The 19,242-nt window shown below is 39.9% G+C and overlaps 1 protein-coding gene across 4 annotated transcripts in view; it reads left to right on the forward strand.

Annotated features, from left to right (window-relative positions):
• The window catches only part of SGCD (sarcoglycan delta), a 660,276-nt gene that overhangs the window by 246,165 nt on the left and 394,869 nt on the right, over positions 1 to 19,242 (forward strand). For all 4 annotated transcript variants that reach the window (XM_061151820.1, XM_061151819.1, XM_061151818.1 and 1 more), the window contains one exon: positions 2,651 to 2,839. In XM_061151820.1, the coding sequence (XP_061007803.1) occupies positions 2,651 to 2,839 (189 nt within the window). The remainder of the gene's footprint in view (positions 1 to 2,650; positions 2,840 to 19,242) is intronic.

Consider the following 19,242-nt stretch of genomic DNA (forward strand, 5'->3'; position numbering starts at 1 on the left):
GCAACTGTCAAGTTCAAATAATCTGGGTATGAAAAGAAATCACATGTGTAATGTCCATATCCACAACTACATAAATATTTATTGAATATTCATTTCCATTTGATAGCTAAGTTACATAATGCCTTCCATTGATTGGGACAAATGTTAGAGAAAAGGCACAGGGTGTGGTGGCAATATTCGCTAGCTTTGTACACTGGTTTGTCAAGAATTTCTCCTTGTTCTTCACACCTACAAGGGTCAAAAACAGCTATTTTTGTCCTTGCCACCCACCCTCCACAAACTCTGGAGCAAACCCAAATGGATCAGCTTCTCTAGTGTTGTTAGCTGATGTATAAAACTAGTTGATTAGAATCAAAGAATCTTGCAAATAGGATTCTAAGATTTAGTTTAATTTATGGAATATGATTCCTTGGAAAAGAAAGGTCTAATTTCCTTCAGACTTATAAGACATTTTCTTCCCTTCTTATTGATCTTAGTGTGTGAAATGGTCAGTGAGAGATGACATTGCTGTGTTCCCATGTTGTTTCAAATACCCCGACTTGCAGAATTATAAGGGGCTGAGTAATAACATTGAGATACTTTCATAATGTGACACTCACTGCTTGGTTGGGAACTCAGGGCTTTGGGAGCCAGAAGTGGAAATGTGCAAGGATACAAATAAGAACTTTCTCCTGGTATTTGGCTTGGACAACCCCAGGTGGCAGTAGATTTTATAGTGGGTGGAAAAACATTCAGCATTTGCTCAGCATTCATGCATTCATTTGTTTTTTACTTATTCATTCCACACACATATGTTTAAACATATACTCATATTAGAGCCTGATTTTGGTGCTAGGTAAGTATTCAGAATGGCATAAATGTGTGTAGGTCTTCACTGAACATTTGAATAGACCTTAAGTAAGAATTCATTTGGCTTTTCAAATGGAATTCCACTGGTGTATAAAGGCCATGAGTTCTCTGGGGGATTTTTAGATTTTATGTGTGCATTTTAGTGATTAGCTAAAAACCACACAGTGATGATATTCTGAACCACCCAGAAGATGACGTCATAACCAAGGATGCGGTTTTAGGGTCTACAGTTTGTCTGTCACATGGTCACCTTGGCACCACTTATCACTCCCGTAATTGCTGTTGACTAAGATGAAAATAAGTGGAGAGAGGCCTTATGCCTAGAGAATACGGTATGCCTACGTGAGGGCCAAATGAAGTAAAAACACCAAAATAAAAGTTGTGCGGCCATGTGAATGGAGAAAAGCAGCAGGGCTGTGTCGCATGGCTCACGGCCGAGCAGGGACGCTGTGCTCAGAGGATGCTGTGCTAAAGCTCTTGCTACCACAATATGCTGTGTAGTTTTGCAGATCATCATTCTTCTCAGTAGGCACTTATTTTCCATTTTGAACGATACGCATTGGTAACTTTGTTTGTATTTAATTTTAAAATTTGTTTTGGTTGGAGAGTTTTATAGAAGTGATGTTTACTTAGGTTTGTGTTGGTACCTAATTAGTAGTGCTAGTATAATTTGTGTCAACAGCAGGGGTTGGAGAAACCTTCCTTACTTTAAAGGGGATTGGTATATTACTTAATATTGGCAGATTTTTTTTTCTAATTTATCTCACTCTACTATAATCACTGTTTAGTTCATTTTTCCCGTTAGCCTGCAAGCTCCTGGAGTGCATATTCATACCTTACTTGACTTTCAGACTCTTTTATATTTATTAAGTAAATGTGTTGTTAAGAATTAGAATCATCTAACTCCTAAGGACTACTTGAAAGGGTAGTGAGATCTCTGTCAAGGGAGGCATTTAAACACAGGCTATCACTTTTGGAGAATTCCTGAATCAAGTGAGCATGTCAACACCTCCTTGAACTCTGGAAGGCAGGATCAAAGTTGTTGCTTTTGCCACTGTGCTAGGTCGCTTTAGTCATGTCCGACTCTTTTCAAACCCCATGGACTGATTTTGCCACTGACTTTCTGGCAATACAGAATAATTTCTTTGGAGATCATTTTACCCCAAATCAATTGCCTAAGTAGTAGTAGCGTAACGTTAGCTGCTCAGTCACGTCTGACTCTTAGCGACCCCATGGATTGTAGTCCACCAGTCTCCTCTGTCCTTGGGATTTTCTAGGCAAGAATACTGGAGGGTTACCATTCCCTTCTCCAGGGGATCTTCCTGACCCAGGGATTGAATCTGGGTCTCCCGCATTGCAGGCAGATTCTTTACCGTCTGAGCCACTAGGGAAGCCAAGCAGCGTAGTACACCAGCACAGTGAGCTGTTGAGGTTAATCTACTTTTGCAGGTGAATTCTCAGTGTTACCCTGAAGACTTTGGGTGTCTCCCTCATAAAGATGTCGGAGTTCTAAGAATCATTTGGAAAGTGAATTCCTATGGGTCCCTCTACACCTGCGATATATATGTGGATGTCTCAGAGCGCATGATGAGAGATGGCTGCATGAAAAGAGAGGGCTCACGCATGCATCCAGAGGAGCCACTTTTGTCCAGAGGATACAGATTTTAGATTTGTCAGGAAGGCAGAAACATACAGACAGCAGTCAGCCACATGTCTTCAAGTTGATTTTTTTCCTATTCTTTCCCCCCCTCTTTCCTCGCAGTTTAACGTGAGTGCTTCTCTCCCGGCTGATTTATTTCAGATGCCTCAGGAACAGTACACCCATCACCGGGCCACCATGCCCAGCGCTGAGGGGCCGCAGGTATACAAAGTGGGGATTTATGGCTGGCGGAAAAGATGCCTGTATTTCTTTGTCCTACTCCTGATGATTTTAATACTGGTGAACTTGGCCATGACCATCTGGATTCTCAAAGTCATGAACTTCACAATTGTAAGTAAGACCATACAGTTTTCTTTAGCTCTTTTGGGGGAAGGGAAATCATGGGGGAAGAAAAAAGAACGTGGAAAGTGATGGTAGTAAAATTCAAAATAACCTACAAGCAGTGGTTTTGATGGGGGCGGGGGAAAAGTATTGCTGCTCAGATTACATGTGAGGATTGATTTCTTTTAAATGTCAACTCTTCAGAGGCTGGTAATTCAATTGTGAGATGTTTCTCTTCTTTTGCAATCCTCATGTGAGTTTTCCCTACATTTTGTTAACTGTGTTTCTATAGCCTGTAACTTATAAATAATTTGAGTAAATAATGTAGGGAGAAGGATGAGATTAAGATCAAAGTAGTAAGTTTGTGGGTTTTTTTTTTTTTTTATTTTAGTAGTAATTAAGAAAGTTTTCGTGAGATAAAGGTTGAAACATCAGTGTTAAATTAGCCTTTGGAGAACATTAAAGAATTTTCAGTATCTATTTACACCTGATAGTTAATGGATTATTTCCTCCATTTTTAGGAATAGAAGGAGAGGAATATAGCCATTTTACTTTTTTTTCTTTTTTTTAAAGAATTTGTGTTTATACTTCCTTGAAGAAATTCTTGATCTTGGTACCTAGGGCCATGCAGCAGATTGGACATTTACTTGTTGAAGTTCAAATAAAAAGAAAATCTTGGCAAAAAGATTTTTGGAGTTATTCTGAGGTAATTCCCTAGAGCTTTTGTAAAGACTGTAACAGTATAAATAAGTTCTTGTATTAGTGAGAGCACAGTCCTAAAAGTGCTTTCTTTTCCCCTGGTAATGTCAAAAGTAAGTAATTATGTTGGCAATATAAAAGAACTCCTGTGTGATAAGGAAATGTAACCGTAACATAATTAAAAGTAAGGTTTTCATGTGAAAATCCAAAATAGAATAGTGGATATTTGTCTTTCCTGAATAATAGAGTTTATTTTTAATCCCTCACATCTGTGCACAGGTAGACTTTCTTGCCTTTTCTCAGGCCATTTCTTCTCCTCGGGCTGCTTTTCTTCATTTTCTGCCTGGTGTAACTCCTCCCTGATGCTCCTGTAGCTCCATTTATGTATGTATTATTTTACTGATCACTCCAGATAATAATTTTTACATGTGTCTCCCAGGCAGCATGAACTTTGATAATAGCAGGGGTGGCATCTCTTTTCTGTGGGCCTTTGTTCATCACTCATGAGAGGGGCTATTGGCACTTGACCCATGAGGATTACATAAACCAGTGTTAGTGCATCAAAAGGGCTCACTTTTAAAATTGAAATGTAGTTGATTTACAATGCTGTGTTACTTTCTGCAAAATGATTGAGTTGTACATACGTATGCTTTCTTCTTCACTTTCTTTTCCATTATGGTTTATCATAACATATGGAATATAGTTCTCTGTGCTATAGAATAGGACCTTGTTGTTTATCTGTTTTACATATAATAGCTTGTATCTGCCAATCCCCAATCCCCAGTCCATCCCACTCCTATCTACCTCCAGGCAACCACAAGTCTGTTCTCTGTGATTCTGTTCCTATTTCAGATAAGTTCATTTGTTCCATATTTTAGATTCCACATATAAGTAACATTATATGATATTTATCTTTCTCCTTCTGATTTACCTAATGTGATAATTTCTAAGTACATTTGTGTTGATACAAAAGGCATTTCATTCTTTTTATGGTTGAGTAGCATTCCGTTGTGTATTTTTACCACATCTTTCTTTATCCATTCATCTTTTGATGGACATTTTGGTTGTTTTCATGTCTTGGCTATTGTGAATAGTGCTGCTCTGAATATGAAGGTGCATGTATCTTTTTAAATTATGTTTTTGTCTAGGAGTGGGATTTCTGGATCTTGTGGTAACTCTATTTTTAATTTTTGAGGGACGTTCTGTAGTGGCTGCACCAACGTACATCCCTGCCTACAGTGTGAGAGGGTTCTCTTTTATCCACATGCTTTCCAGCATATGTTATTTATAGACATGTTAGTGATGGACAATGGTTCACTTTTTAATATTTTTTAATATTTGCAGTAAGCACCAGGAAGTTAAGCTTCTGAATTGCAGTTTTAAGTTTCGAAGATGATACAGGTCAATTTCCAATGTATTGTAGGGGTCTAAGATAATATGTTCTAGAATATTGGAGCACATTAGGTTCTACTTCTGAATTAGAATCTGTAAACATTTTTTTGAACTTGAACTTAGTTTATATTAAAAAAAATCAGAGAAGTGTTTTAAGTGAAAGAGAGGGAGGGAGGTATGATCCAAGTTGTAGTCTAGATACTTGCTTGTATAAGGGTGCAATATAATGGAGAAAGTGTCTCAAAGTTTAAGGCTCGAAAAGGTGTCATGAATCTGCCCTTAAGTCCAAGGGACTATAGTTGTCATTTGTCAATATGCATGTTCTATGATGTTTTTATTTCATATTTCAAAAACTTTAAAGTAGAAAAATTCTATATTGTAATATAAATAGAAGAGTGAAGCTAGGGCAGTAGAATGAAGAATAAACGTTCAAAAGACATTTAAAAGATGGAAGTGACATACCTCAACCTCAGCTACTGTTTGGATGTGAGTTGTTGAGGGATTGGAAGATAATTCTGAAATACTCCGGGTTCTTGATAGTGAGATGGTTGGATGGTGGGACAAGAAGAACAAGATGGAATTCATTATCTTTCCACTGAAATTCAGCTGAGACTCATATATCCCTCTCATTCCCTGTTTGGGGCTGTTTTTGTTATATTGAAATAGTTTGACATGAAGTTAATGTATAGAGAAAGATTAGAGGGTGAATGTGGTGGAGAACATGAACTCAAACCTAGATAACTGTGATATTACACAAATCTGGCTTCTCAAGTATGTTTCATCTGGCTGGCTCAATAGTGAGGTGTCTATGTAAATGTATATTGAGTGACAGTTCACTCTGAATGTTATGTGAGTTTGGGGAGCAATATGATATTAAGGTAATAATCTATATAAAATAGGCTATTTCCTGTAGTTAACTAAATTGATTGCCCAAGTTGAGAGTTCTTAAAGATTTACCAAACCAAGTACTTACTGAGGTGAGAATAATGCCATTACTAGTCATAATGGATAATTTTGTAAGACTAATGCTTCTGAGCAAATAGAGCTGAAGTGTCAGAAAATTGGTCTTTCCCTGGATGGTAAAAACATATTCTCCATAAATCACCGTATAATGCATATCCCTTTAGAATTATAATTCTATTCCACAAATAATAATTTACTGACAGTGAATATCTTGAGAAAGAATGAGGTGTTCACCAATATTACATTGGTGAATGTGGGGTGCATGAACACAGGAAATCCAGTGTGATAGGAGTGAAGCAGTTTCTGTGAGGATTCTGGACAATTGTCAAGAGGAAAGACTGATTATTTGGTACACCTGGAATGTTTAGTAATTTGGGATTTGGAAAAGTTCACACCTTAACCAAACCCTCTGAGTAATGACAAACCAAGAGTGATGTCATCTGCAAGTGTTTCTGAGGACTCGGCAGTTTATCCAATATCGGACATCCAGAATTTTCCATGGTGTCAGATTTGCATTTTATGCTGTCCCCAAGGGTTATGCTGAAAGAGTCCTTCCATTATAATAAACTGGACAAACATCCAACCAAGTTTTATTTGTCCCAGATGTAAATCAGAATAAAAGTGAATTTTTTTCTCTGCTTTTATCAGATTACTCTGCTGTTCATTATTAATCAAGACAAAATTACAGTCTCCTACTCTTTTCTAGTGTTTTTCCCTACTTGGAAGAGTGTTTAATTTACCTATGTTGTAAACACCCATAGGTTCACCTCTTGTAGTTTATCACACACTGTGCTTTACAAGGAAACTAGTATTATTTAGTAAGCATGTGCTTAATATGTGCTAGTCACTGCTTGGCAGTTAAAAAAAATTATCTTGTTTAATTTTCCAAACAACCCTACACATTAGGTATTACAATCTGCGTTTTAGTAAAATAAAGCCCAAGGCTCAGAGCAGTTGAGTGACTTTCTAAAGGAAACAGCTAGTAAGTCAAAGAACTGGTGATTGACTTCAAAGCCTACCCTTTTATACCACAACATACAGTCAGTTCAGTTAAGTTCGGTTCAGCCGCTCATGTTCATGTCCTCTTCCTCTAGCTAACTGCTACAATGACCTGGCTTTTCAACATAACTCTGAAGCTGCTGAAGTGGTTCATTATCTCTGTAACCTGCCCCATGTCATCAGATCACAAATTTGCTTCCCATCCAAGATATGCACTGACTTTTCCCGTGTGGAGTAGTTCCTGATAGTTACGTCCTTAACTCAGTCCTTTACTCAAGTTCTCTTTATCTACAGCCAATGACCTCTCCCTTCACTGCTTCCATCTTTTGTTATACTCCCTTGTTATGTTTATATAAACATTTAATGCAAACTGAATAATGCCATCTGTGTCATAGGTTGCTGTGTAGACTCTGAGTTAGCACCTGACCTGTAGGAAGATTTCGTGTTGGGGACAGAAAATCACTGGAGACCCCACTCAGGGTAGTGGTTAGGGGCTCAGACTCAGGACAGAGATGCTCTATGTTCACATCTGAGTTCTGCTACTTTGACAAATTTTTCAACCTCTCTGTACTGCCATATATTGGGAGTAATAGCAATACCCACCTGTTTATATGATTGTGTGAAGAGTGAATGAGGTGATAAATGTGAAGTGTTTAGAAAAGGAGCTTGTTCCAAAGTAAATGCCTTCTTTTAGTGTTTGTCATTATCATCATCATCATTTATTGAAGGCTCATTTTGCATCAGGCTCTCTGCCATTGCAACTTGTAAATATCTAACTTAATCCTTATGTGGATTGGTATTATGATACCAACTTCAGAGGGAGGAGAGAAGCTCAATAACTTGATTTGGGATCACATAGCTAAAAAGTGGCAGAGTAGAGGTTTGAATCCAAACAGTGTTAGTCTTGAATATGGTTTATTCATCTCTGTGATGTATTGTGGGGCAGTGCAGGAATCTCTAGCATGAGTGTCAAGGAGTGGGACACCTAGTGGGCTATGAACTACATCACCTTTTCCTTCTGGTGCTCAGTACAGAAATGAATGCAGTGAACTAGGTGTCCTTTAGGACTGCAAGGCATCTTCCTGTTTGAACACTACAGTTTTGTCTTTGGAGCTTGACCTTGACCATGTGAGATCTCTCTCTCTAGAGGGCTGCTGCTTCTACCAGTGTGTTCCAGCAGCCCAATCCAAATAACTTGGGCTCAAAGACCTCCCAAAATACTGCAGTATTGATTGTCTACAGTGTCATTTAGCACAAGTGCTTATTAGTGGCAAAGCTTAAAAAGTTTGCTTTCCGATGAGTGTGAAATCATTCATTATTAGATGAAATAGGGACCTTGAGCCACCTCTTCAAACATCCTCATCTTGCAGCTGATTGAACCAAAGGTGATGATGAAGTTGCCTGACCCAGCTTGAGCATCCCAACCATACTGGGAACTCCTCAGGAGCAGGGCTTGTGTTCTATTCATATTTATAGCCATGGACCAGTGCCTGGTATGCAGTCAGCTTTCAATGTGTGTTTGTTACTTGTCAAACACATTTGAGTATTTTATACAGACCACATGTATGAGATGATGGATGTCAAGTACCTGGTCTGTGCTGGGCACACAGTGTGTCCTAGATAAATTGTAGCTAGCTATACTAGCATTTAGCAGATCGTCTAACTTCTCTTTGTTTTGCCACTCATTAAAATTACAAAATCCGAACCATTGTATCTATGATTAAGAAGAGAATGTCCATTTGTTTAATAAAAACTAAAACAGAACTTACTTTGTAATGTTCCTGTATAATCTCCATAAAAATTCCTATGAGGCAGACACTACTATCATGCATGTTTTACAAATGGGATGAGGAGGTTCCAAGAAGTGCAATAACTTGTCCAAGGTCACACAGTCAGTGAGCGCTGAAGCTGAGATTGGGTCACAGGAGTCTGGCTTTTGAGCCTGCACTCTTAATCAGTACACTCTGCTGCCCATTTTCCAAGTGCTATTTTTCATGAAGACAAATTGAATTTGTTCAGTGCAGTGTCTAAAACATGATTTATTTACCCTAAAGTAAGATAAAGATCCATTGAGGGTCAGAGGAAGGCATTCTAATACTTATAAACTGGACACAGTGTAAAACAGTAAAAGCCAGAGAGAATGGGCGGTGAGTTCCATAACTCAGAACACTGACACATCATCTGTTTGGAGAAGGGTTGAGGAGCCATGGCCCAGTCAAACTAACTCAAGCAGAAGGGAGTGAGGATATACTTGCAGAGGAAACAGGACAGGGGCTCTCCTGGTGCATTGGTGGGTCTCATGGCCATGGGACCCAGAGTGCTCTTAAGAACCAATGGCAGTGTTGGTGATGCCCATCCTCTGATTTTACTGGACCACGTGGCCTTGGTATTGCCCTGAAACATTTCCTTCTGTTGGCAGGCCAGGATCTCTCTACCTTTGTGGGGCTACCAGTTACCTCCTGTGTTTCTCCAAGTTTCCTGCTTCCTGGCATCTTCAACATGTGTGTGCCTTTGACCGTTTCTCTGTAATGACTTTCCCCTTCTGCCCCCACCTCTCCCCACCCTAGTCTCCTTCTGTTAACCCACTTGAAGTTCCAGAGAAGGGGACTTCACTGGCTCAGCAGATTGTATACATCATGTTGTACTTGCTTATTGTGCATGGACCACAGGAGATGCCCCATCAGCTGTGGCCTGGGCGGGTAGAATCATTTAGTCAGTCCTGCTCATCAAGCAGCTGGGCCAGGACTTCCCTCCCATAAGGTCAGAAATTTGCTTGAAAATCACACCTATGTTTGATCTTCCATACACATGCTCTTTTTAAGCTTTTCTCTGATTTCTCAGATTTTCTCGGAAGTCCTCCCAGATAAACCTGGCAACTCCTTTGTTTTTGCTGTATCTGGTGTCCTGCGGTGGGGAGACACGCAGAACTGCACTATTTTATTTTCCTGTTTGCCCTGCAGAGATGATAACCTTAAACTATTCACCTTTATAGTGACAGCGTTCAACAACTTGCTTAGTATATAGTAGATATTTAGAATGTTTATTGAATAAATGAATGCGAAAAATTTATGAATAGCCCGTCACTTTAAATTAGTGTGTAAAGATGAGTTAATAGAGCTTTATATGGCTTTTAAAATGAAGTATTAGTTGATGTATTAAGGTAGACAGACCATAAATGAGATGAGTGCTTGAATTTGATTATGAAAAGGTATTTTTAATACAGACACTCCCTCCTGTGTATCAACTACCTGCTACATTTTAATTACACAAGTCAGTAGTGTGAAATAGACAAGAAGCAGGAGAAATCATCCTAGTTAATATACAGATTTGCTCAGGAAATGGGAGAAAATGATATTATTGGCTTTAGTTGTATCTTTCACTTAACATTGTTAATGAATGTATTGTGAATAGCAATTGCTTCAGCTCTGATGCCAGTGTCACTTGAGAACTTGGAAAGGCTTTTTACACTGAGAACACTGTGTTTCCATCTCTCAGTGCTCTGTCTCTGGAGGTTACTTTTTCATCCATTAGCTCAAATTCATCAAGCTGAAAAATGACCACAATGTTATTTTTAAGGCGGCATAAATATTGTAATGCAGAAAAACACAGGACAAAAATCCACTCTGTTCCGTGAAAGTCCTGGGATACGGCTCTGTCATGTCCTATTTAGTTTGAAGCTTACTGTGTTTTATACCTTTTGCAAGAATGCAAATCCTCAAGGATGATTTTAGTCCTTGTAATTACTGCAAAATGCTATAAAACAAGCTTGTTACAAACTTGTACAATTTATTGGGCGCTTTTGCTACAGTTTGATTGGTATTTCATAAGCACATTGTGCAGCACTGTGGTTTTTCTGGTCATTAAAGATTATAACAAAGAAAATCCTGTACTTTAATAGAGTGTAATTTACTAAGAAGAAAAAACATGTGAAATTTTAATAAGTTCCCCTAAGTGACAGACTTTTTAAGGGAGTGTGAAAGAAGAAATTAGTCAAAGGTAGAAGGCCCTGGAAGGCTCCTTAGGTTGAGGCTTAAAGGATAGAGAAGGACCTTTTGAATGGTGTTTAACGCAGAGAACGCGCTGTGACTGTAGCCTGGATGCAGAGATGTTAAACACGGGTCACCTCGGATACTGTAATTCCTTCCAGTGCTGAGAGGCCAGGCCTCTGGAGAGCGGAGTGCGTGGGGAAAGAGGCGAGCAGGCGCTGATGCCGGTCGAGTTCAACAGGATGCAAATTATAGATACTCTTGGGAGATCAAACTGGGAAACTTGAGTTCCAATTATAAACAAATCACTGTGCAACATTAACTTATTATTTGGATAATATTTATGACCTTTCCCACTTATTATCATCTCCATACACTCAAAATTCACTTTATTTGTGATTCTAGAATTGAGAAAAAGAATGTCAGAAAAATCTGTTTGGATTTCTGTCTTCTTCCTTCACATATAGCTGCTCCCAGAAGGAATTTGTAGTTCTTTTTTGGTCATGCTGCTGTGAACTCTGAATGACTCTTAGAAATCAGAAGTTGCAACCACATTATGGGGATCTCTCCACTCTTACTGAGGCATTAAGCAATTATAGGAGAGAAGTTCTGAATCCCAAGAGGCATTTTACCACTGTGAACTCAGAGACCAATCCTTCCACAGCAGAAAGGTTATTCAGAGCTTCCCCAGTGGCTCCGTGGTAAAGAATGCACCTGCAATGCAGGAGATATGGAGATGTGGGTTCGATCCCTAGGTCAGGAAGATCCCCTGGAGGAGGAAATGGCAACTCACTCCAGTAATCTTGCCCAGAAAATCTCATGGACAGTGGAGCCTGGTGGGCTGCAGTCCATGGGGTCACAAAAGAGTCAGACATGATTGAGAGACTAGAAAATAGCAATAAGAAAGAGACACAGCAGTAAATATGAAGTTTTAGGTCACTTGGACTCTTTGTGTCACTAGTTAGAATCTCTAAGCTCAGAATGGCTTTGTAAATACTTTGTCTCAAATTGCATTGCCCAAGAAGGTATTAAAATTTAGTCACAGGAAAAAGTCAGTTCCTGAGTCACATGAGCTACATTTCACGTAAGTTAATAGCTACATGGAGTGAGTAGCCACCATCCTCACCAGAAAGAAAAAAAAAAAAGGAAAGTGAAGCTGCTCAGTCATGTCCAACTCTTTACAACCCCATGGACTGTATCCTGCCAGGCTCCTCTGTCCATGGGATTTTCCAGGCAAGAGTACTGGAGTGGGTTGCCATTTCCTTCCCCTGGTGACCTTCCCAACCCAGGGATCAAACCAAGGTCTCCCGCACTGCAGGCAGACTACATTCTGAGCCACCAGGGAAGTGAGCCATCCTCACCAGAGCAGATAGAAAGCATTTCCACTAATGCAGGAAGGTCTCTGTTACAAAACAGGTCTAAAATAGGTGAGCCTACCTCTCAGACAGGTCATGGAGAGCATGTGAAGTGAACGTGGAAAAAGATTTTTCATTTCCTTTCATATAACAATTGGTGTCTTGCCTTTCTGTGCCTTAGACAGTCTTTAAGGCCTGGCCTGCTCAGTCATGTCCAACTCTTTGCCACCCTTTGGACTGTAGCCCACCAGGCTCCTCTGTCCTTGGGATTTCCCAGGATCTTCCTGATGGGGCCTGGAGTCATAGGCCTAAGGTAGGAAAGTAAACAAACAAACAAAACCCTCAAACAGAAGTTAGAGGAACAAGGCTTCCCAGGTGGGTCAGGGGGTAAAGAATTTGCTTGCAATGCAGGAGACCGTTGTTTGATCCCTAGGTCGGGAAGATCCCCTGGAGAAGGAAATGGCAACCCACTCCAGTATTCTTGCCTGGAAAATCCATGGACAGAGGAGCCTGGCAGGCTACAGTGCATGGGATCACAAAGAGTCGGACACGACTGAGTAACCATCACTCACTCATTCCAGAGAAGGGAGATTACCATCTGTTGAACAGATGCCCCAAATAACTACATTTATAGCAGTTTGCTCCTTTTCTTCACACCCAATCTCTGCTACTCCCCTCCTTTCAGTATTCCTGACTGGATAGGTAGTGAGATTGGGATAGAGGACCTTTTGAGAGGATCTTTTGTGGGTAAAGAGCTGTACTGAGTGGGGGAGTCACTGGGACCACTTTTGAGTCTTATTTTCTGAACCTGTAGAATATAGAGTTTGACCAAATGATATATAAGGTCTACTGTAGCTCATATAATTTCTAATTAAGGGATCCTCCCATATGGTCAGTCAGAATGAGAGAGACTGAATCACTTTTTGCTCTAAAAGTGTATGTGTTTGTGTGTGCTCCCACTACATTTAGACAAAAATCCAAGATGCTCAGTGTCAGGAAATATTTCTAATGCACTGTTGTTATTTTTTTTAATCTTTAACCTTAACTCATTCCACTATTTAATGAATAATTAGTCTCTTATTTATTGTTATATGGCAAACCACCCCCAAAACGTAGTGGCTGAATACAAGAACAATCATTTATTTTGCTCAGGACTCTCCATTTGGGGTGGACTTCAGTGGGAACTTCAGCCTGGCCTCTGATGTCTAGGACTTCAGCTGAGGAGACTCCATGACTGGTGTTGATTCAACAGTTAGGACTATAACCATCTGGAGGCGTGCTTATATGTGTGGGTCGTTGATGCTGACTGTGAGCTGGGACCTCTGCAAGCCAGAACACCTACACATGGCCCCTCCATGTAGGCTCGTGCGGGCTTCCTGTCCTCCTGGTAGTTGGGTTCCAGGATGTGTGTTCCACTTAAATGAGGTTGAAGTGCCTAATGCTGTTATGACCTAGACTCAGAAGTCGGGTAGCATCACTACATCACTCTGTTTGTGAAGGCAGACACAAAATCCTGCCAGAATTCAAGGGGAAGGCACACAGAATCCCCTCTACATGGGGGAGTTGCAAGGTTCTAGAGGAACTTGTAGGATGGGAAATTGTTTTGGGTTGAATGGTATCCTCTAAAACATAGGGCATCATCTTAATCCCTGGAACTTTGTATTACCTTATTTAGTCTTATCTAGGTTAAGGATCTTGAGATGAGGATTTCTAGCCGGACCCAAAATCCAGTGACAGGGATCTTTGTAAAAGTAAGGCAGAGAAAGATTTGACATGGATAGAAGAGAAGCAGACTGCGTGACCAGAGGCACAGAGTTTGGAGACTACAGCAGACGCCCGCAGATGCTGAGAGATGGGAAAGGTGAGGAAGGATTCCTCTCTAGAGCCTCCAGACGCAGTGGAGCCCAGCTGACACCTTGATTTCAAACTGCTGGCCTCCGGAAATATTAGAGAATGAATGTCTTCTGTTTTAACCTGTCAGTTTGTGATCATTTGTTTGGTGGCTGTAGGAGGTAAGGTTCTGGCCACCTTTGGAAAGTACAGATGGTCCCAAACTTAGGATGGTTTGAATTATGACTTTTCAACTTCATGTTGTAAGAGTTGTGTGAATTCAGTAGATCCAGTTTTAAATTGTTATCTTTTCCCACGCTAGAGATGGGTGGTGTGGTTCTGTCTCTGGGGTGCAGCAGCTTCCAGCTCCCAGTCGGCCATGCCCTCACAAGGATAAATGACTGGTATACTATGACCTATTCTGCTTTTCCCTATTAGTGCAGCATCTAATAAGTTACATGATATATCCCATACTCTAAAATAGGTCTTGGGTTAGATGATTGTGCCCCACTGTAGGCTGCTGTCAATGTTCTGAGCATATGTAAGGTTGGAGAGCCTGAGCTGTGATGTTTGGTAGCTTAGTTATATTAATTGTATCTTGTATCATTTTTTTAATGGCTTAAAGCTATATATATATATATATATATATATATATATATATTTTATTTATTTGTTTGTTTTTTGGCCACGCCATGGTGGGATGTGGGATGCTAGTTCACCAGCCAGGGATTGAGTCTACACTCCCTGCACTGCAAGTCAGTGTCGTAACCACTGGATCACCAGGGAAGTCCCAAATGCATTTTTGACTTATCATATTTGCAACAGATAGTGAGCTTTTCAAAATTTGACCCTATTGTAAGTCCAGGAAGATCTGTACAGTCCGGCACACCACCACCACCACCACCAAGAACAACCGCCATTGACGATGCACACACCACACCTTGAATTGAGCACAGTGCTAAGGGCCTACTTGAGTTCTCTCTTTTTCCCTCGCAGTGACACCGTGAGGGGTGTGCTATTATCTCCCCTTCATCTATAAGAAAACTAAGCTCAGAGCTTGCTTAACCTGCTTTCTTACCACCTTTTTCAGCTAGTAAGTAATAGTAATAGTTTGTGTGTCTATTACATACTACATATACAAGGGCATACTATCTGTACGTATACATACATCTGTGCAAGTATGTTGAACTTGAAAGTTTATGCTTTTAACTTTTTCAGAAATGTTTGCTGTCAAAAAATAGATATATCTAGTAACGTGTTTACTGGCAGAATCTTCAATGGCACTGATAGTCACCATTGTATCTAGGAGTAATAAGGAATGCACATTTTAAAATTACTTCAGAACTGGTTCAGTCATTGACTACTTCAGGCAGTTTTAGCTTCAGGAATATTTTAAGGAATGCAATTAATATTGCTAGCTACAGAACCAGTACCTGTGTTATAAGAATCATGGTTTAGTTACCTTTTGAATTACTTTTCTGCCTTCACTAAGCCACATGTGAATCATCTAACTAAATAAGGCGTTGCTTTGTTAAAAATGGAGTTAAAGAATAGAAAAAATTCTCAGGAGTATAAACTTTATATTTAATGGTTAAACCTTCTAAATGGAATACATGTATAGCCAAAAATATGCATATTTGCCAGCTTTTAATTATTGGTCAGCTTTATTAAATGTAAAAACATATTAGCATCTCATAACACTAGGTTTGCTACTAGTAGATGCTGTATTGATACAGGATGAGTTAGTGAGTGGAACTTGAGGACAATTTAAGCCTTTTTCAGTAGAAAACAATAGAGCACTGCATCATTCCATAGCCACTTACTAAGGACCTAATGTAATGGAGTCCCAATGTGTTGTTCCCTACACACACACACACACACACACAGAGGTTTAAAAAAATCCATAAAATTGTTACTACTACATTTTATGTAATAGTCATCACTGTATCTCAGCAAGTGTTTTTAAGTGACTACTACTTACCAAGGGACACAGTAAGAGAAAACAGAGCTCCATTCAAGCCTCATAACCACTCTTATGTTTGTAAAAGATCTTGACTCCTTAGAACATTGGTTCATGTTTGTTGCATTACCCGAGTCTCTACCAGCATCCCCATGGGAGAGACATAGCAGGGATAATGCAATTTTACCCTTTTGATTAAAGGGGCAACTGGGGGTCAGTGATCTGCTTAAGGTCTCATGCCTAATAATTACTGCAGTCAACCTTCCAACTTTAGAATTAACAAGAATGAACAGTGAGTTGTAGAGCTTTGCCTTTTGCAAACTCAGGGAAGCCTTGAGTCAGTATCTATGGGATGTTTGGTCAAAGACTCGGTACATTCTCATTCCTTAGCTAGCCATTGTATCTGGGTTGGCCAGTGACGGAGTTTTGATCATTAATGCACTGTCTGTAGTTGGCCATGTTAAGTAAGCTTGTTTTCTCTCTGAAATTTCTCTTAATTCTAAGTTTAAAAAAAATAGTGCTCTTCCTAAAATCCAAAGATAGGAGGAAATGATCCTTTGGGTCACTCGGTCACTCATTGACTTAAACCAGCTTCATGTCATACATAGTTGGTTGCTGTTTTAGAAGTGAATGCTTCTTGGTTCACATGAGCAAATTTTTATTTTCTTAATTGAAACCTGCAATGCAGTTCTTGGCAAGGAGGTTTCCATGAGAGCAGGGATAATTTGCATCTTGTTCATTCACTGGTGGAGAACTTCTGATTTTTGTGATTTTCTTTGAAAAATAATTTCCAGGTCCCAATTAAGTGACTGGTTTCTATTTGAAGTCTACGAATCTCTTGTCAGTTTAGTTACCAACTGTGACCACCTAATGAATAAGTAACATTTACTCAACAAATGTTTATTGAACTCTTCCTGTGGGCAAAGCACTGTACTAGGGGCTGGAGGTACAGCAGTGAACAGAAGTAAATGGGGGCCCTCCTCAGAGAGAGCTTACTATCTAGCAGGAGAGACTTGATCATATGATTGAACAAATAAGTACAGAAATGCCACTATAATGAGTGGATGCTTCAAGAATGTACAGAGGGGATGACTTGCCATAATCAAGGAGGAGATTTCCAAGACAACACAATTGTATACATGCTAAAAATGAAATTGAAGAGTGGAGTAAGAGGTGATGGCAATCTAGTATGTGGATCCCTTGAACATCTGATACAGTAGTCTCCACTGGGAGAGTTGGACAGTGGGGAGAGGTGGGATGATGAGGCAGATGGGAGAGGACAGTGGAAGGTGACTTTGCTTTGCTGTACTGTTTTCTAGTGACATTTTGCAAGGAGAATGTACTTAGGTAATACTTACGAGATTCAAAAAAGTAAAAATAATGAGCTAAAATGAAAAAGAGAAGAAAATCATAAAAAAGAAGTAAGAATGTGTCATCATAGTTGCTTTCTTTAAGGACCACTTGGCTACAGTGTGGTTGAATTGGGGACCTCATCTATAAGGATAAATCCAGACTATAATTCCTCACACTGAATATACTCTCTGTATTAGAAAAAGGGAGTTTATTTAGAACAAGTCTTTTGCTTTTTTCATTGCTACAAACAGAATTTGGCCACTCATAGGTATGTTAACTCCTGTATTTGCATATAGATTATTGTCATCAGTAGGGTGACTTGTACTGAGAGCTTATTCTGTGCTGGGCATGATACTGAGCACCTCCCATGGGGTATATTATTTCATCCCTAGAAGACGGGTCCTTTAACTCTCTCCCTTTCCCAAATGAATGAACTGAGGCTTCAAAGAGTGGTCAAGTTATTTTTCACCTGGTTTCAGTAAATGACAGAGCTGGGATATGAAGGGAAGCATGAGCCCGGAACTCCTAACAACAGCACCTTACACCCTTCCTCGGTACTGTCCAGGCTGAGAGATCACTGACTGTTCCTCAGAGCCTCCAGTCCCCATCCTCGTGGCATAAGTGGGATGGCTCCAAGAGTCAGCAGCAAGGCCTCATGAAGGAGCCCTTGACAGTGTGTGTGTGTGTGTGTGTGTGTGTGTGTGTGTGTGTGTGTATGTATCAGCAATATATATACTGCTGATGGTCTGCAGTACACCTACTCTGATTTTAGAACCTTCTAAGGGTCCACACATTCAGATGAATACTTCTTACTCCCACCTGGCAGTATGCTTCCTACATAGTATATTGAGAAATTCTCTTTGGTGTTTTCTAATGGACCTTATTCCCTTTCATATTGTACAAATCACTTACTGAGCTTTAAGAGGTTCAGAGGCCTCACATCAGCAGACTTAAATATGTAGGAGTAAATCCTTCCAGTCTAGACTGCCCAGCTTCTTCACTCATTTTCCATCATGCTGTCATTGTCCAGAGTTGTTATGAAGTCAGTCTGCCAGTTGATGCTTTGGAAGGATCCTGATGTGTGAAAAATGTGATGTTAAAGAAGTGGGAGTTGTGGTTTACAGGCACTTGAGAAAACAGACCTGGATTCAAACCTCAGCTCTGCTACTGGTGAGCCAATTGATTGATGGTGGACAAGAAGCTTAACTTCTTTGAGCTTCACTTTACTTGTTTGCAGTAATGCGATTCGGGAGTTGTGTTTAAGATTGGGGTGAACCAGAACACAGAGTGTGGTAGACACCCAGTGAATGCTTACTATTATCATTGTCAACTTGGACACTTAAGAGAAGCACCTTACAAAGAGGAAAAGAGGATTCAATTGCAGAAATTCAGCACAGATTCATAAGCTCACTTGTAAAGAAATGACTAATAGAGTCTTAAAAGCATATTTAACTTGGGTGTGGCTGAAAAATCATCTATACTACAAGAATTACAGTCACTCCAGGACTTTTTCTGAATGTATTATTGCTGATTGAACTTGAAACAGAACTGTGTGAAACACAGGAAACAATAACCATTTCAGAGAATAAGAAACAAACTAGTTAATAAACAAAATATAAATTCTGGTATGTCCTCTGATAGATGTGGCCCTGCATAACTGGACATGTCTTGCTTCAGACGCACATCAGCATGTGTCTCTGGAGAAGTGAAGTTTAGAAGAAGCCCAAAGAATGGGTTGTGACAGCCTAGAAGAACTGAGGGGGATTCTAGACATAGGGAGAGGCAAGTTCAAAGCCTCAGATGGGGAGAAGGCATGGAGTAGTCAGTCCCCTACAGAGGTGTGAATAGAAGGTCACTCCTCAGTATTGATCGTGG

Source organism: Dama dama, chromosome 9, assembly GCF_033118175.1.
Source record: "Dama dama isolate Ldn47 chromosome 9, ASM3311817v1, whole genome shotgun sequence".
In the NCBI taxonomy this organism is placed as follows: domain Eukaryota; kingdom Metazoa; phylum Chordata; class Mammalia; order Artiodactyla; family Cervidae; genus Dama; species Dama dama.